The sequence below is a fragment of the Ursus maritimus genome, unplaced genomic scaffold (assembly GCF_017311325.1).
Source record: "Ursus maritimus isolate PB19 unplaced genomic scaffold, ASM1731132v1 scaffold_13, whole genome shotgun sequence".
Lineage (NCBI taxonomy): Eukaryota > Metazoa > Chordata > Mammalia > Carnivora > Ursidae > Ursus > Ursus maritimus.
In genome coordinates, this window is record NW_024423675.1 from 49,843,280 (window position 1) to 49,866,157 (window position 22,878).

A 22,878-nucleotide genomic window follows, 5' to 3' on the forward strand; every position below is an offset into this window, starting at 1 on the left:
TCTTTGAGGTTCACTAATATTATAAAACCACACAAAATAGAAACCCCGTTACCTTAAATTACTGTTTTAATTCTGATTTCATCCTTCTTCTTGTCTGTTAGAAATTGTTTAAAAAGCTGTGGACATTCCAACAGATGGGGAAGGAACAAAATAAAATGCCAAGAATTTAGCTGTCAACAAAATCTTGGGAGGTAGCTGTGTACTTTGGAATCTTATTGTGTTTTTTTTTAAAATGTTTTTTTATTATATTATGTTAGTCACCATACAGTACATCCCTGGTTTTTGATGTAAAGTTCGATGATTCATTAGTTGCGTATAACACCCAGTGCACCATGCAATACGTGCCCTCCTTACTACCCATCACCAGCCTATCCCATTCCCCCACCCACCTCCCCTCTGGAGCCCTCAGTTTGTTTCTCAGAGTCCATAGTCTCTCATGCTTCATTCCCCCTTCTCATTACCCCCCTTTCTTTATCCCTTTCTTCCCCTACCCATCTTCCTAGTTCTTATGTTCCATGGATGAGAGAAATCATATGATAATTGTCTTTCTCTGCTTGACTTATTTCACTTAGCATTATTTCCTCCAGTGCTGTCCATGTTGCAGCAAATGTTGAGAACTCGTTCTTTCTGATAGCTGAGTAATATTCCATTGTATATATGGACCACAACTTCTTAATCCAGTCATCTGTTGAAGGGCATGTCAGTTCCTTCCATGATTTAGCTATTGTGGACAATGCTGCTATGAACATTGGGGTGCATATGGCCCTTCTCTTCACTACGTCTGTATCTTTGGGGTAAATACCCAGTAGTGCAATGGCTGGATCATAGGGTAGCTCAATTTTTAACTTTTTAAGGGACCTCCACACTGTCTTCCAGAGTGGCTGTACCAACTTGCATTCCCACCAACAATGTAGGAGGGATCCCCTTTCTCCACATCCTCTCCAGCAATTGTTGTTTCTTGCCTTGTCAATTTTTGCCATTCTAACTGGTGTAAGGTGGTATCTTAGTGTGGTTTTGATTTGAATTTCCCTGATGGCTAATGATTTTGAACATTTTTTCATGTGTCTGTTAGCCATTTGTATGTCTTCATTGGAAAAGTGTCTGTTCATATCTTCTGCCCATTTTATGATTTGTTTATTTGTTTCTCGCGTATTGAGTTTGAGAAGTTCTTTGTAGATCTTGGATACCAGTCTTTTATCTGTAGCATGATTTGCAAATATATTCTCCCATTCCGTGGGCTGCCTCTTAGTTTTTTAAACTGTTTCCTTGGCTGTGCAGAAGCTTTTTTATCTTGACGAAGTCCCACAAGTTCATTTTATCTTTTGTTTCTCTTGCCTTTGGAGATGTGTCATGAAAAAGGTTGCTTTGGCCGATGTCGTAGAGGTTGCTGCCTATGTTCTCCTCTAGGATTTTGATGGATTCCTGTCTCACATCAAGGTCTTTCATCCATTTGGAGTTTATCTTTGTGTATGGTGTGAGAGAGTGGTCAAGTCTCATTCTTTTGCATGTAGCTGTCCAATTTACCCAGCACCATTTATTGAAGAGACTGTCTTTTTCCCACCGGATGTTTTTTCCTGCTTTATCAAAGATTAGTTACCCAAAGAGCCGAGGGTCCATTTCTGGGTTCTCTATTCTGTTCCATTGGTTTATGTGTCTATTTTTGTGCCAGTACCATCCTGTCTTTGTGATCACAGCTTTGTAGTACAGCTCAAAATCCGGCATTGTGATGCCCCCAGCTTTGTTTTTCCTTTTCAACAGTTCCTTGGTGATTCGGGGCCTTTTCTGTTCCATACAAAGTGAAGGACTTTTTGTTCCAGTTCTTTGAAAAATGTCATCGGTATTTTGATTGAGATAGCACTGAAAGTGTAGATTGCTATGTTAATTCTTCCGATCCATGAGCATGGAATATTTTTCCATCTTTTTGTGTCTTCTTCAATGTCTTTCAAGAGTGATTTATAGTTTCTAGAATATAGATCCTTTACGTCTCTGGTTAAGTTAATTCCAAGGTAACGTATGGTTTTTGGTGCTATTGTAAATGGGATGATTCCCTAATTTCTCTTTCTTCAGTCTCATTATTCGTGTATAGAAATGCAACTGATTTCTGAGCATTGATTTTGTATCTCGCCACATTACTGAATTGCTCTATAACTTCTAATAGTTTGGGCGTGGATTCTTTTGGGTTTTCCATATAGAGTATCATGTCATCTGCGAAGAGAAACATTTTGACTTCTTCTTTGCTGATTTGGATACCTTTTATCCCTTTTTGTTGTCTGATTGCTGTTGCAAGGACTTCTAGTACTATGTTGAATAATAGTGGTGAGAGTGGGCATCCTTGTCGAGTTCCTGATCTTAAGGGAAAGGCTTCCAGCTTTTCCCCATTGAGGATGATATTTGCTGTATGCTTTTCATAGATGGTTTTTATGAAATTGAGGAATGTACCCTCTATCCCTACACTCTGAAGGGTTTTAATCAGGAAAGGATGCTGTATTTTGTCAAATGCTTTTTCTGCATCTATTGAGAGAATCATATGATTTTTGAATTTTTCTTTCTGGATAAAACCTATGACACTGATTGATTTGCGAATGTTGAACCACCCTTGCATCCCAGGGATGAATCCCACTTGGTCATGATGGATGATCCTTTTAATGTACTGTTGGATTCTATTAGCCAGGATCTTGTTGAGGATTTTAGCATCCATATTCATTAGTGAAATCGGTCTGTAATTCTCCTTTTTGATGGGGTCTTTACCTGGTTTGGGGATCAAGGTAATATTGGCCTCATAGAATGAATTTGGTAGCTTGGAATCTTATTGTCTTAAATCCAGAGTTACCAAGCTTCACATTCCCCCGTCCCTAGCTCAGGGGCCAGGCTGCGAGACGAGGTGTTTTAGGTTTAAAGGACTTGTTTTAATGACCTTGCATTTCTTTTCCATGACCCAGCAGCAGGTGTAGCCCATCTCAGACATGTACAAATCAGTGCTTTTGAGCTGTGATGGTCAGTGTAGAATTTTGGCCCTTCCAAACTAGACTATTTGATAGTTTGGTTTTCAAAATACCATATTAGTCAGTTTATATTTGTTTCAGAATTTGCAAGTGTAAGTGACAATGAGAAATGTTTGCTCTAGGTTAGTACTTACAGTGTATTTATTTTGTACATGTGAATTAATGCTAGATATTTATTGTAGAAGTTTACTAGTGTTTTAAAATGTTTTATATTGCTTCAAAAGAGCTGAGGTCCCCTAAAGAGGAGAGAACATTAGAAATTATCTGATCCTAAAACATATATAATATATTCAGAACATATAATACTATATATAGTAATATATATATTATATGTAACATACATGTGTGTATTCTGCAAGTGGCTGGAGGTGGAGAAAAAAGTTATTGTACATTAGAAACTCATAAGTGCATAAGCTAAGTGATTGTTTTAATGGGCAGAGAAATACTTACCCTGTGAGCTCTTGCTCTTTCTTTGGAATTTATTTCTTGGGTGATTGACTTCACAATGAGCAGAATTTGGGTATTTTTTTAAGGCACAGGAACTACCTGCCACAGGTGGATTGCGACAATATTTTCAATTTGGGGAAAGAGGAAGTATTGGGAGGGCAAAGCAGAGCTCCCTGTCTCCCACACTTGCCTGCACACACGCGGTAGCTAGGACTGATCTTACTAACTTCTTAACCCTTCCCAGATGGTGTAGCTGCAGGTGGGTGTCCTGCGAATGTGCTGCCACCAGGCATGCCTAAAGTTTGGGCCTTCCCTTATTTACTGGGTTTCCTTCCGCTGAGCTGAGTCTGGAAGATCTAGTAGCTCTTTCAAACAATTACTTTTAAACACCAGTAGGACAGAACAAGGATTGATGCTGGCAACAGTTAAAAACATTAAGCTGACTCATGCCAGCACGTACTCTCCCTGGCTTCTCAGTCCTGAACTTGGAAGTGGTAACTCTTTATGGGTTAATCTTGGTACTAAAGCACTTGGTTTTGTAGATCTTAGTAATAATAGCTAGCATTTACTGCACGCCTGCTCTGTACCAGGCCCTGTCCAAACATGAGCTCTGTTTTCCAGAACAACCAGACGAGCTAGTTGTCATTATTCCTGTTTTATAGATGAGCTGCTGAGGCTTAAAGAAGAGAAATTAGTTTCTCCAGACCTTGTGGCTGGTGAGGTGCTGACCTTGGTATTCATACTTGTTGCCTTTCTCTTCATGGGTACACTGCTTCTCAGAACTCAGTGTGACCAGGATTACGTGAAGAATTTTTAGTAGTGAAAACAGATTGTCAGATTCCTGTCTTTTCCTTTTGTTACTATTGGGATGATCAGTTGGTCTTCGTGGCTTGTCTGTGTCTGTTGCTTTCTTCTTCTCCTCCTCCTCCTCCTCCTCCTCCTCCTCCTTCTTCTTCTTCTTTTCTTTCTCATGTTGAAGGGTAAGAGAGAGAAGGAACAGGTGTGTGTGAATTGTGTGTGCTCACACAGGTCTGTGTGTATCTGGGAGAGAGAGGCAGGAAGGCGGTTCATTTCTCACATGCCAGTGACAGACTGTTGAGGCTACTCACTTCAGCTAAGGCTGGTTGTGATGAAAACCTCCATGGAGTGTAATGCTTCCCTATAAATTTCAAAAATCTTTGGTCCAGAAAACTATCCATTTTTTAACTTAAAACTGGAGTTAATGAATTGCCCGGTTATACAGCAGTAATGGTGTTTTGAGTTCTTAAAAGGTTTAGAATGGAGAGTAACGGTGCAGCAAGGGGCAAGTTAAATGGGCAGTTAAAAAAAAGTCCTCCCTGAACTCTGTAGATGCGTTTGTACTTTCTCTCTTTTTGCACTTTTATCTTTTTTGCATCCCACCTCCCCCTGCCCTGGGCCTGTCTTACTGCGTAGATCTTAAGACATGGAGCAGACACAGAAGAGATATGTCACCAATTAAAATAATCCATAGGAGGAAGAGTGCACGAGCTTGTGAGAATAGTGACAGGCAGGCGAAAGAACAGAGGGGAAGGAAGCTTGAGGGAAGCATACAACGTGACCGAAAGGGTTTTTGAAGCTGTGTTTGGAAGTGTGTGCAGGGTGCCCAGGGTCAATAAGAGAGGCTGAAAGGCCAAGCGAGTGCTTTTGCTTCCGTTTTCATCAGAGAAGGGCCCTGTAACTTGGAAAGTGTCAGATGGTCATCAGTGGGGGAACGTTCATGCCTCGATTAGGAGTTAGATAGGAAAACTACCCCAGATCCTGCAGATGCTACGTCTGCATCCCAGCTAATGTGGGAATTTTACTCTAGGTCTCAAGGCCACATCATACATCTTGTGAGAAATTACCAGGAAAACAGAGTTGGATGAATGTCCTGATTTGGGGGGAGCATTATTTTCTAGAAGTTAAAGACTTGCAGTAAGCTTGATGCCAGTTCCTGGCAGAACTGTAGATAAATGACAAACCAGAGATCTTGTGTACTCTTAGGAAAGAATGTGGTGGTCGCTCGGAGTCATCATAGACACCACCAGGGAGGCTTGCCCAGACTTATTTCCTTTAATTACTGCTTTCCTTTATTTATTTTTTGGAGGGGTACTAGATTATTTGATATACAGATTCATAATCTGCCATTTCATGTATGCTCTTTTGGTTCAGATAATGGCTCCCAAACTCATTTTTGGCAACTCTTGACTTCATCGGTAAAGTATTTGAGAAATCTCTTCCAACCTTATAAGAAGGAGGTGGTAAGCTAGTTAGATGCTAGTGTTACGTAGATTCCCATATTTTGAAAACTAAGCTAAAACTTTGTTGATTAATGAATGACATAGGTCCTCCTGGGGAAATGCTCAGGAAGGCCCTGTCATTGGCCCTGTTTTTCACCAGAGAAAAAAACTCAAAACCCACCAGCAAAAAAATTCCAGTAGAAAAAGGACACCCCACTGTCAGATTTGCAGATAAGATAAAGCCAGGAGGAATAGCTGGTACGAATGTGGTGAAACTAAAAATTCAAATCATTTTGTTGGTTTTTAATTATTACATTGGTAACTACTATTGTTAACATAACAAGGGAAGATTTAGTATTTATAAATACCAAGTCCTGAATTTATTCCAGAAGTCACTGAAGCAATATGAGATAAGGGAAATGTAATTTTGAGGTAGTTATGGGAATTTTGGAATCCTAACTAACCATAAATAATATTGTGACTAGTATATCCATAAACAAACAAATTGAAGAAAGAAACAAAAAACCCCACTACAGTAAGAAGAATAAAACTTAAACAATTTTAGATGGCATTTTATGAGTGTAAGAGTCATATGTGAAATAGGTTCTATCATTACCATTCATTCCAGCATTTTAAGGAGAAGAGTAGTTGGTTCTGGGTGGCATGTTATAAGGGCATTGAAAAAATTGATGTGGTTTCCTGAACATGTTGAGTGTGAACATGTTGAGTGTGGTGACTGCCATACCTGGATCTCATGTCCTAGAGACATCCTAGAAGGACTTTGGAATGCTTACCAATGGGAGTCTAAGGGAGGACACAGTCGCTGCCTTTAAATCTGAAGGTCCTTTTTGAGCAGGATTGGAAATGTACCTCCATTCTTAGGCGTTGAGCGCGAAGCAAAGAATCAACAGGATATAAGGGGACAAATTCAGCTCATTATCAGGGAAACTAACAAGTGAGACAGACCAGTGACAGAATGGGAGGGCTTGGGAAGAAATGACCATTACTTTGCTCTAATCCTGGAGATCAAGTTGGACCTACCTCATTGTATTAACGGCCCAGTTCCAACGTTACTGTCTCTCCTTTCTGCAATATGTTTTCTTTCTCACTTGTTTTTAATCTGTAGCACCGTACACGGTGAGGATTGCAGTGGATGCCTGGCAAATATTGGGTGAAAGGATGAAGCTGAGCTGGGACTGTCTTGAGTTCTTAGGTAACAAGGTGTCCAACAGCAGAACTAAGAGCAATCCATCTCTTGTATGCCCTCCAGAAGGCTATTCATTGATTCCTGCCTGGAGTAGCTAACTTTTGGAGAAAATTTGTTCTAAATTATATGAGAACAAAAGATTTTTTTTTTAGCTGATTACATCTAGAAAAGCATTTTTTCCTGTAATTTGAAGTTTTAATCATTGATATGGCTCACGTTTAAGCAAAGTAGCTTGGTTCACCGGAGAGTGTTTTGGAATTTTTAGAATGATCACCCAAACTGTCATCGCTTGAGGATTTTAGTCAATCATCCAGAAAATCATTATTTTCAAATCTGGAAGATATAACAAAAAGAAATACAATAAGTGAAAAGGATGCTATTGAAGTTGTGAAAAGTTGCCTTTCTTCCAGGAGCGATAGGTCTTGAGATGCTGGAGGTTGAGTGTCACTGAGTAATTTCCCCCTTTGTTATTGTGTTTGATTTAGGCGGATTTGCAAGTCATTGAGAAGTGGATGGATGGTGTGAAAGACTTCTTAATGAAAGAGCAGGCTGTCCAAGGAGACGCGGAAGGGCTACAAAGTCAGCTGGACCAGTGTTCTGTGAGTTCTGCTGACTTAGAGACTGCTGTAATAAATAACATTTCCTTCTGCTTCTTTGTTATTTGCTGTTATTAAAATTGCATGAATATGACATGACAATAAACCGAGATAAAGTATCTTTCATCAATAAACTTTTTTTTTTGACTTTATCATTATTAAAAGAATGACTGGTTATTCATATTTTCATTTTTGGCCAGGGGTACAGAATTTTGCAGAGGGAGAACAAGAGCAATTTTAATTCATCAGGAGCTGTATTTTATGTTCCAATGATAATTTTAGGGTCATAATTACCAATTGTATATTGCAGTTATTATGCCACATGGTGAGCCTTAAAGAAGAACGTGTTTAACAAGTGAAATTTGCCAGTAAGACTGCGTGCAATTTATATTTGGTGAAATCATTAGGCTTCTTAAAATTAATTGAGAGTACTATTCCCTGCCGAGAGTCAAGTATTTCTAATCTAATTTGGCAGATGGCTGTATGAAGCACCCAGGTGAAATGAATTTCTTAAGGAACAATATTTCTTAAGTAGTTAAATGTCCTAACTCCCAGGCAGTATGTTTTATAATATTTTCAGGAATGCCAGCAGAGACAAATTATAATTATGGCATCCACTCATATAGGAATGAACCCAACATGGGCTTGTTTTCTGTGTTCAGGCCTTTGTTAATGAAATAGAAACAATGGAATCATCTCTGAAAGACATGAAAGAAACAGAAGCTAACCTTCGAAGCTGTCCAGTTGCTGGAATCAAAACTTGGACGCAGACAACACTAGTGGACTACCAAACCCAATTGGAGAAACTTAGCAAGGAAGTAAGTCTTTCAGCTTTGCTGTGTGTGGCTTTTAAGAGGCAGACAGTGCCTTCTCTTCAGTGACTAAATTGATTTTATAGCCCATCCAGTTTGAAAAGCAGTGGTCTAGAAGAGCTACAGCATGGGCGGCAGGTGGGGGCAAAAGATGGATTTTTCTTTTAACGAAGGGAGGGTACTAACTGTCCAGTTTGGCTCCTTGGTGGGAATGAGCTTGGCATGTTCAACAAAGAACTAGAAAGGCAATGTAGTTGAAATAGAATGAAGAGAGGAGTTAGCGGGTGGGTAAGATCTGAAGTCAGAATGTAGGTGGGGTGAATTGTATATGGCCTTTGAAATAAAATTTCAAAATTTTATTTCAAGGAGGATTTCACACAGAAAGCAGAGGGTTTTGAGCAGGGAAGTGACATTACCATATGGATAATTTGCTCTGAGAAAGCCAGAATGAAAACAGAGAGATTATTTAAGAGGTTATTGCTGTCTTGGCCCTTCAGACTAGAGAGAGAGTGGTGGAGGTCATGAGGACTGTTAGGTTTGGACTCGATTTTGAAAATAGAGATAGGAGTCTAGTAATGGATGGGATGTGTGATCTCGAAAAGGGAAGGGTCAGGGACAGCTGAGGGTTTGTGCAGTGTGTCCACTTTGTGTGAATTGTGCTATTTGCTGGAGTGGTGGAGACTCAAGGAATGAGAAGCTTCTGTGAGAACAGGTAAAACAGTGATTTCCATTCTGGAAGGGTTAAGTGTGAGAGTATGAGGCATGCAGATGGGGCTCTTATCAGCACTTACTGCTGGAAAGAGAAAAGGGCAAGTCCAAGGATGCTGAGAGGTCAGCCGGTGGAGAAACGCCAGGAGGCTGTGAGGCCCCATGGCCAGATGGAGAAAGCTTTCCACAGTGCCCCGTACTGAGGATTGCTGAGGCCAAGGAGAACTGAAAGTCAGGCTTTAGAGCTGACAAGGTGGAGGCTTTAAATGACCCTGAGAAAAGGGTCTGGTGGCGTCGCAGGGAAGAGTCACATTGGAGAATGTTGAGGAGAGAATGGGAAGTGAGCATTTGGGACAACACGTATAACCAACTTTGAGGAGTTTCTCAGAGAAATGGGGTGGGTGCAGAGACTTGGGGATCCAAAGAGGTGTTTTTGTAATTTTTAGAAATAAAAGATGTTAATGCATATTTGCATGCCAAAAGAAGGACCTCACTGAGAAGGAGAAAACAATGAGGCAGAAGAGTTTGAGAGAAGATAGTTTCTGGAATGAAGTCTGTCATATGTGAGGATGAAGTCCACTCTTTCTGTGAAAGAGTGTTGGATAGTTTCTCCGTGGTGTTTGAAGGAAGGCAACTCTGGATACAGTAGGACTGTGGTGTAGTTCTCTTCTGATTGCTCCTGCATCGCTAGTGAGGTTACACAAAGCTGACGTGAGTGAGGAGGGGTGGAAAATGGGAGGAGAATGTGGGAAATACAGGACTGTTCCACAGACAGTGCTTAGATGGTACACATCTCTTCAGGCAGTGTTTTTATGTAGGAAAAATTGATATTTGCATCCTTGGAATATTTTGTTTTCATTGTTTTCCCCCAAATTCTGTATTTTGAATACGTTTAAACTTGAAGGTTGACATACAGAGAGAGAAGCCACATACCCATTCCTTAATTTGCCAGTTGTAATGTTCTACCACATTTGCTGTCTCTCTCTCCTTTACTCTCTTCGCACACACACGCGCGTGCGCACACACACACACTTTTTTCCCTGAAAATGTACTTTTAAAAAAAGATTTTATTTATTTATTTATTCATTATTTGAGAGAGAGAGAGAGAGAGAATGAGTGGTGGGGAGGGGCAGAGGGAGAGAGGGAGAAGCAGGCTTCCTACTGAGCAGGGAGCCCAATGCGGAACTCGATCCCAGGACCTGGGATCCCTACCTGAGCCGAAGACAGATGTTGAACCCACTGAGCCACCCAAGTGCCCCTAAAAATGTACTTTTGCCAGGAATTTGAAACTATCATGACACTTCATCCCTAAATACTTTAGCATGAATATTAAATGCTAAATACTTCTGTCATGAATAAAGACAGCCTTCTACAAAACCAAAATACTATTGCCACACTTAAGGAAATAATTTTTAAATTTCTTCTATTCTGGCCAAATTCAAATTTCTCTAAGTATGCTATAATCTGATGGTTTGTGCTTGAATTTTGAGTTTTGGGAAAAAGTAAATAAGGAAAATGGTTTGGAAGCGCCAGCAAGGAGCAAAGAAAGTGATAAATAGATAGATACGTAGATATTTAGATCTACGTATCTATCTACATAGATATATATGTACATACAGTTATGACGACATAGAAATAATTATAAATTACCATTGATTCATCATATGAGAGTAAATGTATGGGAAAATTTTAAGGGTCCTCATCATGGAGACAACCATGTGTTGTGTGAGTCATTACCTAAAGCCATTCCAGACTATTGTGTTTCATGGAATAGTATAAAGGTTGAAGAAGTTTTGGACAAATATAATGTTGCCAAATTTTTATTTTGCTAAGAAAGGATGGACATACAAAGTCAACCACAAATAAAAAGTCTATCTCATTTATTATATCTATGGTATCATGAAACAAGGAATATTTTAATGCCCAAAAATATAAAGTATATAATCTCAGGATAATTAATTATAGCTTTGAACTTTTTTTTTTTTTTAAGTTCATTGTAGTGTCTTTATTTCTCTCTGGATCTGTGAGAATTATATAATTGACTAGTGTCCAGAAACTACTAGTAAGGAGAATTTTCTGAAAGTGGAACCCAAGGTATCTGTATTTATATATACGTATTTTTTAAAAACAGCCGCCCCACTAAAGTGCTGACCAGCAGGACTGGGGAACCAGGGCTGCATAGACTGCTGGCTTCTGGAGCACCGTGTGGGGCAGGGAAATCAGAGCTTCTGTTTGGCCCCTTCCTGTTTTTATGTCTGTGGTCCTGTTTGGAGAGTGGGAACAGGAAAGCCTCTAAGCATTCTCTCTTTCTCTCACGAGAGCCGTCCTAGTCCTGTGCTGGCTTTTGGTCACTGTCAGCCTTGCAGCCAAGCAAGCCCCTGGCACCAGGACCACTCGTCTGAGTTGTGAGTGGGAGGAAGAGTGAATAGTGAAGTGAGCACTGGGTGATCTCCAGGGATGGTATCCACTCCCACAGAAGTCCGTTTGTGGTTGGAGGGAGGGTTCTCTGAACATATTTTTATATCAAGTATTCAATTATCTGAAATATTTAAGTTACTGAATGAGATTCAGACAAAACCTATTTTCTGTAACTTTTTTGTGTCTGTGTGCGGTATACAAGTATGGTAGATTATCAAGACCAGTGTACAGCAGTGTTTTATGGGAGAAATTGGACATTTTGGTTGCTTCTCGTTTTTTTTTTTCCATAATGAACAATGCTATAGTAAATTTCCTTAAAATATGTTTTTATTACTGTAGGTTAGATTCCTTCATTTGGGATTACTCTGTCAAAAGTTATGCAGTTTTAGAATTATAATAGATATTTCCAGATTAGATCAATATCCAAAATGTGGTGTAGCGTCCCAGTTATAATCATGTTTTCATTGTTCCTTATATTGCACAGCATCAGCACAAAGTGTATGAAGGATTTTATCTGAATGTTAAAACAAGACTCTTTGTGGAAAGTTATCACTGTGTCCTTAGATATTAGAAACCAGAACTTGACACTTAGTGTTTTAGCATTTGTTTATTTGGGTGAATGGCTTTTCCTTTCCAGATTGTTATTCAAAAAAATAGGTTGTCTGAAAGTCAGGAAAAAGCAGTGAACCTGAAGAAAGACTTGGCAGAGATGCAGGAATGGATGACCCAGGCAGAAGAAGAATACCTGGAGAGGGACTTTGAGTACAAGTCACCAGAAGAACTGGAGAGTGCAGTGGAAGAAATGAAGGTGAGCCTGGGCCAGTGTCAGTAGGCGTTATAGCTCCCCTTCTCCCTTAAATATGAATGAATGAATGAATTGGTGAATGAATGAATTGGTGAATGAATCTATCTATCTATCTATCAATCAATCTATCAATCATCTGTAAAGCACGAGATGTATATATAATCTTGCATAGTTGGATTTCAAATTGGAAAAAAAAATATGAAAGGATAGCTTCTTTGATTTCAGTAGGAGAAGGAAGCCGAGACTGCACATGTTCCATTTGGCCCATGAGTTGAATCCATGACAGCCTCTAAGACTGTCTCTTCCAAAAGAACCCCCATAGAGAATGACTCAAAAATTTAGTTTTATCAATTATGTTCACACTGTTGTGCCACCATCAGCACTATTTCCAAAAGTTTTGTCTTTTGTTAGGAACAAGGGCAACTTCCCAATTCGGTTGCAATTTATCTTCACTTTATCAAATTTATTCTTCCAGGGGAAACATATGAATATCAAAATTTTGTTAGAGCAGGTAAGAGTTGTGGTAGGAACATTGTCAAGGGATTTAATATTAGTTGGGTCCACAGGATGTATTTCCTGTAAACTTATATTCCTGTGTCAATAGTCTTGAATGCTTTCTTTTTTTGTATAATAAAAGAACTGGGCATCATTCCCAAATTTCTAACATTGCTTCAAGTGTCCTTCAGTGTTCTCACCAAAGGAGATAGTGTCCTAAAGGCTATTTTTTAAAAGAAATAAGATTAAGCCACACACTATTTTATGCCAATTTTAACTTGCCTAAAGTATAACTAAAGCAAAAATCTCTGTGTATCTATTTACAAAAGGATTATATTTCACCAGGGCATTATTGAATATGAATCAAAGTAAATACAATAAGAGACTTTAACTGTACTTATATGTAGTATTTTCACAGAAGCATCTTTTTAGTGTAGTTTTTTTGAACACTTTTTAAATATTCAGTATAAGGTATTTTAAAGGTAGCTTACCATGTTAAGAACCATCTTATTTAATTTATTCTCTTCCTTTATATTATTGGCATTGTAGTTTTGTGGTTTCTTAAAGTCACTAAGGATGAGAGCTTAGAGAAAAAAGTTTAAAACCCTTGACTGGGCAACATTCTGTTTGTTTTTATTCTTCCAAACAACCATTATGATTTTAAAAACCACTAGACTTAATTACTTTAACAACTGAGGGAAATTTAAAACCATTAAGCCGTAAAGAAAGCTAAAAGGGAAAGTGAAAACTGTTTTAAGTTGATTTTCCTGAAAGTGGGACTTCATCCCCAGTATGGAGGGAGAGTCAGGAAAGAAGCTATTTCTAGATTAGCTCTTCCTAGTATAACTTCATCATCTTTGAAATGTTGTTAATTATCAGAAGCATAGGTACACCTATGTTCCAGGAGAAAAAAAGATAGGTTTAAAGTATTTTTAAATAATACCTCTTATGGTGAAAATTTATTAAAGTTTAATATGCTCAGACTTACAGTGTTTAATTAAAACACCTCACTTAGATTATTATCATGGGCCCAAACTTTGAAAATACTTCATGTCAGTAACTGAAGTTGACTTAGGTGTTCATATTGCTTGTTATGAAATGTAAATGTTACAGTTAGCATTCTTATTTCAAAAGTACTCCCTCTAGTGATTACCTGAATAGTGTTCCAATTAGTTAGAATCGTGTCAGCATGTTAATTTTGGTTTAGTTATCTTTTTTAAAAAGAAAGAAATTGGTTACTGAGAGAGGGACACAGTTTTCAAGTTCATCCTTTCTTGGAACAGAGGGCGAAAGAGGACGTGTTGCAGAAGGAGGTGAGAGTGAAGATTCTCAAGGACAACATCATGTTACTAGCTGCAAAGGCGCCCTCTGGTGGCCAGGAATTGACATCTGAGCTGAATGTTGTGCTGGAGAATTACCAACTTCTGTGTAACCGAATTCGAGGAAAGTGCCACACGCTAGAGGTATGTTATTTTATCAGTGATGTATTTCAGAGACCAAACTCTGCAAAGTACTGACCATTTCCATATCTGGGAAAAAACTCGAATTTTCTTTTCCAGTACAGGATTGTAAAGGAAAAGTCGTTCTTGGATAACAGATTGATAAAGGGAAGTTGGGATAAAAAAAAAAAAAATAGGAAACCAAGATCTTCAATTAGTACAAGGTTCTTGGGAAAGCTGTTTCATAGAATTTACTTTTTTTAATATGTGAAATCAGGGTTTTCATATTTCAGGTGATCTGTAGGGTCTGTTCCAATTCTAAAATTCTAGAACAATGTGATGAGAGCCTCTCCTTTCATTTGTTTTACCTGGTTAGTACACAGAGGTGAACTGAGGTTTATTGTTATGACTGGTGTCTGAGAACCTGACAGAAAGAACTTGCATGTGTATTTTGCTGGACCATCCCCTCCCCCCGGCCATTGGTTGAAGATGTATCTGATGATGCCAAGAGTTTTTTGTTTTTTTTTTAAATAAAATTAAGTTTTCACTTGCTTGTGTTGACATTACCGTGACTTTGGTTGCATCTTACTGAAGAGATTTAAGAAGCATTTCAGTTTATAAACAATTTAATTTAAATTCAGTTCAACCTAAAACAGATGACTGTATGATGGTAAATCCTAAAATGGTAAACAATCACAGCTGTGATATTTAAATTCATTCAGTACTTGCTTGTTCTGAATCTATTTTGTGCTGAGATAAATATGTATAATTCAAACTGGTTAATAAGGAAGCTGTAAGTCAGACAAAACCTCATTTAATGTTAACATGCAGTTGATCCTTGAACAATGCGCAGACGGGGGGTGGTTAGGAGCACTGACCACACCTAATGTCACCCAGCTGAAAATCCGTTTATACCTTCTGACTTCCCCAGAACTTAACTACTAACAGCCTGCTATTGACCAGAAGCCTTATTGATGACATCAGTGGTCGAGTAGCACCTGTTTTGCATGTTGTATGAATCATGTACTGTAATGTGTTGTACCAATAATGTAGGTTAGAGAAAATATTAAGAGATCACAAGGAAAGGAAAGCACGTTTATAGTATTGTGCTGTGAAAAAATCCATGTATAAATGGATCCATGCAGTTCAAACCTGCATTGTTTAAAGGTAAACTGTATTGTCTAACATAAAATACCCGAGGTTACTCAATGGAGAATTTAAATTTAAAATTTTGTAAATATAATATATAATATTATGTATGCCTAATCTTGAGTCCTAGTGAATGATCTTGGACTTGAATTTTACTGTAGTTTTATCCATGTTTTTGTTTTCCTATTTATTTATAGCCAAGATAACAACTCATAATATGTTAAAATAATGAGCAAAGTCCCCAAGTTATACGAATCTAACAAAAGACCACCACGTGTTCTGTGTCATTTCTTCAAGTTGTGTTTATGACCCAGAGGTGACAATTTGAGGATGAGGAATGAAGTATGTATGTTGAGAATTTGGAATTGCTTTGGGAATTACTTTGGAATAATTTGAGAGAATTACTTTGAGAGAAGAGAAGGAAAAATGCCAGAAAAAAATGATAAGAGAGAAAAGATGAGGCCTTGGTATCTTTAAAGGGGGAAATGAGAAGATGAAAAAAGAAGTTCAAAAACTGAAATGCTCTTAAACGATGTCCAAGATGACTAAGGGATCTTGGGCAGAAATAGCCCAAATTCCTAAATTAAAGTAAGAATGTTTTTCTTTGGCAGGGTCCGACTTTATTACCTTGATTATTTCTAGATTCCTTAAATTTTTTAGATCATGAAATATTTCAAACTTACAGAAAAGTACAGACAATACTATTAACACCTATATAGCCTGTATAACCAATGTAAAACCTATGTATGTATCCTTCAGATTTATTTTTCCAGATATTGTTTTTAAAATAAAACAATTAGCATTCCAGACCATGTTTCCTCCTTTTCCAGCCCATACCATCTCTCTCAATCCCTCTCTTGAAGTAGTCGTTATCCAGGAGTTGGTGTTTAGATTTCCCAATCCCTGTTTTTATATGTTTAGTATATATGCTTATGTTTCAGTTATCTATTGCGATGTAACAAACCTCACCAAAACACAGTGGCTTACAAAAACAGCCATTTATGATTTCTTGGGATGCCGTGGGCTGACTTGGCCCTGCTGAGTGGCTCTTCTGCTCAGGGAGCTGCATTCATGTGGGAGCTCAGCGGGGGGCCTCTCCTCTGCAGCTCTTTCTCCACGTGGCCTGTTTTATGGCTTCTCTGCAGCAGGGCAGCTGGCTTTTAGGAGGGAGGGAGCAGAAGCTGCCAGTCCCCTTAGAGGCGAGGCCTGCAGTTTGTTAGATCACCTCTGTAGCTTCTTTTATTCTAAGCAGGTTGCGAGGCCAGCCCACATCCTGGGGGAGGAGAAAATTTCTCCACTTAATGGGAGTAGCAGCAAATAATGCGTCGCTATGATTAGTCTGCCAGAGTTCACTCTCTGGCCATAAATTCGTTCCATCGTTCCCTCATGCAAAATGCACTTAGGCTGTCCCAGGGACTCCCAAAGTCCTATCCAGTTTAGCATCAATCTCGAAATCCAGTGTCGTGTGATCTGCATCAGGTCCAGGTGCAGATGTGGCTGCTTGGAGCAGTTTCTTCAGGTGCAGGAGTGTGGGAGCAGGGCCTCTAAATCTGGTGACCTGGGCACAAAATAGACGGGTTATCTGCACCCCTTGTCCCCAACGTACATGGTGAGATGGGCACAGGAAAACCTCAGGGGACACTCCCATTCAAAAAAAGTTGGCGGAATAGAAGGAAAATAACAGTCACTGGTAATGGTGACTCTGAAATCTAGTAACAGTAGTTCTGGAATCCATCCAGGTACGTGTGTGTAGTCAGTGCCCTAGCCCAGGGGAGGGCCTGTTGCTTGATCTGGGACCAGTTTGTTCCTTTGGGAGCCATCCTTCTTTTCCCATCAGAAGTAAGGTTCTGGCCGCTGAGTAGATCTCGGTCTGCTTTCTGTCTGTGGAAATCTGGGGGACTAGACACCTTTTCCCTTTTAGTCTTAGCCAGGGGTTGGCAGATTATAACCTTAGGATTAATTCTGGTTTGTGGCTGTGTCTGTATGGTTTGTGAACTAAAAATGGTTTGTCTATTTTTAAGAGTGGTTCAAAAACCAAAACACACACACAATAAACAAAAAAGAATCTGTGACAGAGACTGAATGTGGCCTGTGAAACCTAAAAGACTTACTGTCTGGCCTTTTATAGAAAAATTTGCTGCCTCCCGACCTGCTAAACACACCTCTTGTGGAATGTGCTGGAACGTGCCTTCTCTGAGTCAATAGATCTGAAAGAGGATCGTCCCAGGAGGCTCCATGCTGGACTCTTTCTCTTAAATTTATTAATCAAATAGGCTCATCCTATATGGGAAAGGGTAGTTCCTCCCATAATTTTGCTCCTAGAAAGTGGAGTATAAATTTATCCCTTTCCTCCCAAAACTCCCCATAGGAATGGGGAATAAGTGATTAGGATTAATATAGTGAGTATAGTATAACTCCGTTTGGTAGAAAGTGACTCTCTTCACATGTAGACAAATTCATAGGAATTTAGGAAAAAATTGGGAAGAATATACAGCAAATTGTTAGATCAATGAGCTCTGAGTTGGAATAGGGTAGACCCCAGGAAATTCTAATTTCCTATATAATTGTTAAAAAGAGTTGCAGTTATGAGTACTAAAACCTTTCTATTAAAAAAAACAACAACGAATAATCTTTCCCTCCCGGTTTCTTCTACTAATTATATGGCTTTATTGTTGGCATTTAAACAGATCCTTGGAATTTTTTTTAGGGCACAGAGGGAGGCAACTCATTCTTCTTCATCCCCCGGCCCGCCCGCTACCAACTGGTCTAATATGATTTGTTGAAGAATTTTGTTTTTTCACTTATTGAAATTCCAACTTCATCAGTTTCTAAATTTTCAGATATGCTCCTATCTAAATGCAGTTGTTGTTAGTGGTTAGAGCGAATGTGTTGTACTGGAGATACAGCGCATCTGAAATGACTTCTTAGATGATGGAGCTTTTGTCTTGCTCACTCTAGGAGGTATGGTCTTGCTGGATTGAACTGCTTCACTATTTGGATCTTGAGACCAGCTGGCTGAGCACCTTGGAGGAGCGGATGAAGAGCACCGAGGCCCTGCCTGAGAAGGCAGATGCTATCAATGAAGCGCTGGAGGTGGGCACCTGCGTTGTGGGGGCAATGCTTTCTGTTGCAGTGAGGCCAAATGAGACTCCAAGGAGGAACATGGCGCCTTATGTTGGCACACACACTTGCTTTCTGGGTGGTTTTCAGCGTAACTTCTGTGGCCTGAAGTATTTATACAATCCTGTATATTTAGAGTATTGGTGACCCACTAACTCAGCCTCGTGGGGTGGGGGAGCTGTTTGATAATTGGTACATTTTCGTCATGAGTACATTTAGTGAAGCACCCTAGTGATTTTCCTGCTTGTTTTTACCTTTCTGGGATAAAACTGCCTTCTGTTATTAGGATAATTGCTCTCTTGTTTCTTCATAAAGTTATTTTTTTTTTTTTAAGATTTTACTTATTTATTTGACAGAGATAGAGACAGCCAGCGAGAGAGGGAACACAAGCAGGGGGAGTGGGAGAGGAAGAAGCAGGCTCATAGCGGAGGAGCCTGATGTGGGCCTCGATCCCATAACGCGGGGATCATGCCCTGAGCCGAAGGCAGACGCTTAATGACTGCGCCACCCAGGCGCCCCCATAAAGTTATTTTTGTTCATTAGTGGCAACCGCTGTGTTTGTAATAGCTCTTGCTCTGTTATCTTCCCATGGGAAGAGCTGGGGACAGGTTAGAGTGGTTTGTATTTGAGGCCTGGATCCTGTCCTAGGAGCTTGTCCCCAGGCCGAGGCTCGAGCTCCACGAGGCCAAGAAATGTACCTGATTTTTCATCGTTCTCAAGTTACCAGCACAGCGTGTGGCACACGATAACTTAATAACTTCTTTCTTCAGTGGATTAAATTGTGAAGAGTAGATTTGCTTCAAATAAAAGAGGAGGAAGAGGGTGCCTTTGCTTTTAAAATGGAAGGGACACAGGGTGGTAACTGAGTGGATGACTGGGCTGAAGGTTAGAAGTGAGTCCAAGGTGGGACCTGAAGTCTGAGAGCCAGGTGCGGTGCTGGAGGCAAGATGTCGCTTCTCAGGTAAAATCGCAGGGTGAGAGGTTGAGAGAAGAAAAAAAAAAGCGTGACAGGCTTACTTTAAAAACACATCTTTCTAATATGAGAATGAAAACATGTGCATTTCAGAAACATGGAAAATGGAGAGAAGTAAAAAGCAAGATAAGCACTTCTAAACATTTTGGTGTATTTCTTCCTAATTATTATTATTATTTCCTATCCACACTGGAAGGCAGTCCATTATAGTAATGGATAAACAAAGCCTTTAGAGTCTTAAAGTTGGAATCATAGCTCTACTTTTTACCGTGTGCTTTTGTATTTAAACTCTGTGAGCTTCAGTTTTCCCATCTGTAAAATAGGAATAGTATTTAGCCCATCCAGCTAATTAGATTTATGTATATACAAAGTGTGTATATAAAACAGTGCCGAGCATTCTGTGTCTGTTGTAGAAAAATGAGTACCTATTTTTAGTAGTATAGTCAATAACAGTTTGAGATAATTTTGCTTGTATTGTATTGTTTTCTGCTTTTAAACTTTGCATCATACCATGCACGTTTCCCTGTGTAATTAATAATTATTGAAATTATTTTTATGAAAGTCTCGTAACATGTATCATCATTCATACTGAGTTTTTAATTTTAGGGATTTATTAATACCATGGTGGATATTTTTGTAAGTTGACCATCTACCTCATTTCTGATCTTGTTCTTTAGGTAGATTTCTAGAGAATGTAATTACTTGTTTAGAAAAGTGGACGTTTTTAGGATCCTTGATAGGTTTTCGCCTCAGTCAATGCATATTTTGTCTCCTCTCCCTGTCTAGTCTCTGGAATCTGTTTTGCGACACCCAGCGGATAACCGCACCCAGATTCGAGAACTTGGCCAGACTTTGATTGATGGAGGGATTCTTGATGATATAATCAGTGAGAAACTGGAGGCTTTTAATAGTCGATACGAAGACCTGAGTCACCTGGTAAGAATTGGGGCACACGGGGTGCTGATAGGTTGTCACAGTATAGAGCTGACCGCAAGAACTTTTACCAAGGGGAAGAGTTGGTAACCAACGTGAATAGGGGTGTCATGGACACCCCTATTGTGGGTGGGGAAGAGTCGACCTAACACTTAGAAGACAAGCAGAACTTTGATGATTAAAAAAATCTGTCTTTGAGATTGTTTCTACTTATGAACTATTTAATTTCCTTGAAGGATATTATAGCTGTATGTAAGAATAGGAACTCATATTATCCTAGTAAATATTAGGACCAACTGAATTTGACTTAAGTTGCTGTTATAAAATGTCGTAATCTCTGGATACCTACTCAGAATGCATCACAACATGTGTGTTTGTATCAGTAAGTAGAGAAAGGAATTATCCTTTATAGGAGGGTTGGAGGGCTATTACATGCTTATTAAGACACATATTAAATAATAATGATTGATGTTTAGGTCGTGAATAGCATCAAGCCTATCCCAAAAGTGCAGCAGATAGTGGTTCAACATGTATGCAAATCTGTACAACTTGAGACTTCGGAAAAAAAGAGATTTCTATGTTCATTCTACTGATAGACATTCTTGTTATATTTTATGTTGTTATTGATAGGCTTATTGCAGATTCCTGTAAAGGTCCTATATATGTCATAGATGACATTTTTATTGTCTCTGTTTAATATGTTATATGGGAAACGTTTACTTTTTTTTTCTTTATTTTTGTTGAGATATAATTGAAGTATAACATATTACTTTCAGGTGATGACATAATGATTTGATATTTGTATGCATTGTGAAATGATAACCACGATAGGCTGAGCTAACATCCCTCACCATATATAGTCCCAATTTTTTTCTGGTGATGAGGACTTTTAAGATCGACTCTCTTTGTACTAGCAATCTGTTCTTGTCTCTGTGAGCTTGTTTTTTTTTGTTTGTTTGTTTTAGAGTCCATATATAAGTGAATGCTTTTTACTATTTGCTTTTCTCTGACTCATTTCCCTTAGCATAATGCCCTTGAGGGCGTTTTTATATTTTGTCATTGTATATAGAAAGAAGTAAAAATTAGTAATTCACTGTAAGATAAATAAGACACTAGAAGAATCTTTTCACTCTTACCTTTGCTGGTTACTATTTAGTTATAATGTAGGCCAAAGTTTTGAACTGACGCATTTATAATCTGTTTTTCTCTTGGCAACCAGAACATGGGGGTTTTCTTATATTCAGCTCTTTATATTGGTGCTGAGTAGCTAATGATTCCATTTTTCCCCTGTGTAGGCAGAGAGCAAGCAGATTTCTTTGGAAAAGCAACTCCAGGTCCTACGGGAAACTGACCACATACTTCAAGTCTTGCAGGAGAGCTTAGGGGAGCTGGACAAGCAGCTCACAACGTACTTGACTGATAGGATAGATGCCTTCCAGGTTCCACAGGAAGCTCAGGTACGGCCATGGAGTGGAGGGCTTTTGAGTCATAAAAAGAGCGTATGTAATGGCTTCCTAACCCACCAAGAGAACCGGCCCCTCTTGCCATTCCAAATTGAGTCAGTGAGACAGGCTGACCTTATGGGACCACATAGGGGTTTTGGAGTCCTTTTGGTCTCTCTGTGAGACCCTGGCAAATGATCACCATTTTAAAATTATAGTTATGAAGTTGGGAAAATGCCTTTTTTATAAATAAATGGTGAACATTAGAAATAACAAACGCAAGGATCTTAGTTCGTGTGTCCCACATGGAAGTCCTGCGACACAGGTGGCCTGTATTATTATTAAACGTATTAAAGCTTATACGGTAATCAACATATTCCTATGTATTGTGTGACTGTATGGCACTTTTAATAAAAAAGACCTTCTCCCCTTTCTAATCTCTTTGTTGTAGAAAATCCAAGCAGAGATCTCAGCCCATGAGCTGACTCTGGAGGAGCTGAGAAGAAACACACGCCCCCAGCCTCCGACTTCCCCAGAAGGCAGGAATGCCAGAGGAGGGAGTCAGATGGATGTGTTACAGGTGAAGAGGGAGAGCAGCTCCCTTTCACTTTTTGATGTGCTGGGCGTAAAAAAAAAAAAAAAAAAAAAAAAAAAATGAGGATGAGCCGATGACTTGGATGTCTTTGGTCTTCTCTATGATGTAAACAGTGGGATGGGAATGATGCATTGCACCCCGGGCAGAGAAACAGAAACAAGTTGTTGCATGGGTGGAAAATACGGAATCTGATTTTATAGTTGAATTGCAAAGAGAGAGCATGCTAGATTTAAAAGTTATCTTTATATAGATTTTTCCATTAATGCAGAGCCTCTGGTGTGGCTCCATTCTGGTGTGGCTGGTGGACTGGGCAGGTTGAGAGTATGGGATGTGGCACCCCCTAGTCCTTTAACGGTGGATGCAGGATTGACGTTGACTCTGGGCTTGCCGTGAAGGACATGTTGTTTTAGGTTCTTGAACTGGATTTTTCAAACAGGTGAGAAATTTTGTGAAGTTTTAATTCCGGCAAGGCCAGCTTAGCCTTTTCTTATGTCTTA

The 22,878-nt window shown here is 39.2% G+C and overlaps 1 protein-coding gene across 1 annotated transcript in view; it reads left to right on the forward strand.

The window, feature by feature from the left end:
* Nucleotides 1-22,878, forward strand: part of UTRN (utrophin) — a 485,166-nt gene that overhangs the window by 160,442 nt on the left and 301,846 nt on the right. The window contains exons 24-31 of the mRNA XM_040627923.1: nt 7,382-7,495; nt 8,155-8,310; nt 12,068-12,238; nt 14,014-14,193; nt 18,277-18,411; nt 20,198-20,347; nt 21,640-21,801; nt 22,238-22,366. Coding sequence (XP_040483857.1) covers nt 7,382-7,495; nt 8,155-8,310; nt 12,068-12,238; nt 14,014-14,193; nt 18,277-18,411; nt 20,198-20,347; nt 21,640-21,801; nt 22,238-22,366 — 1,197 coding nt within the window. The remainder of the gene's footprint in view (nt 1-7,381; nt 7,496-8,154; nt 8,311-12,067; nt 12,239-14,013; nt 14,194-18,276; nt 18,412-20,197; nt 20,348-21,639; nt 21,802-22,237; nt 22,367-22,878) is intronic.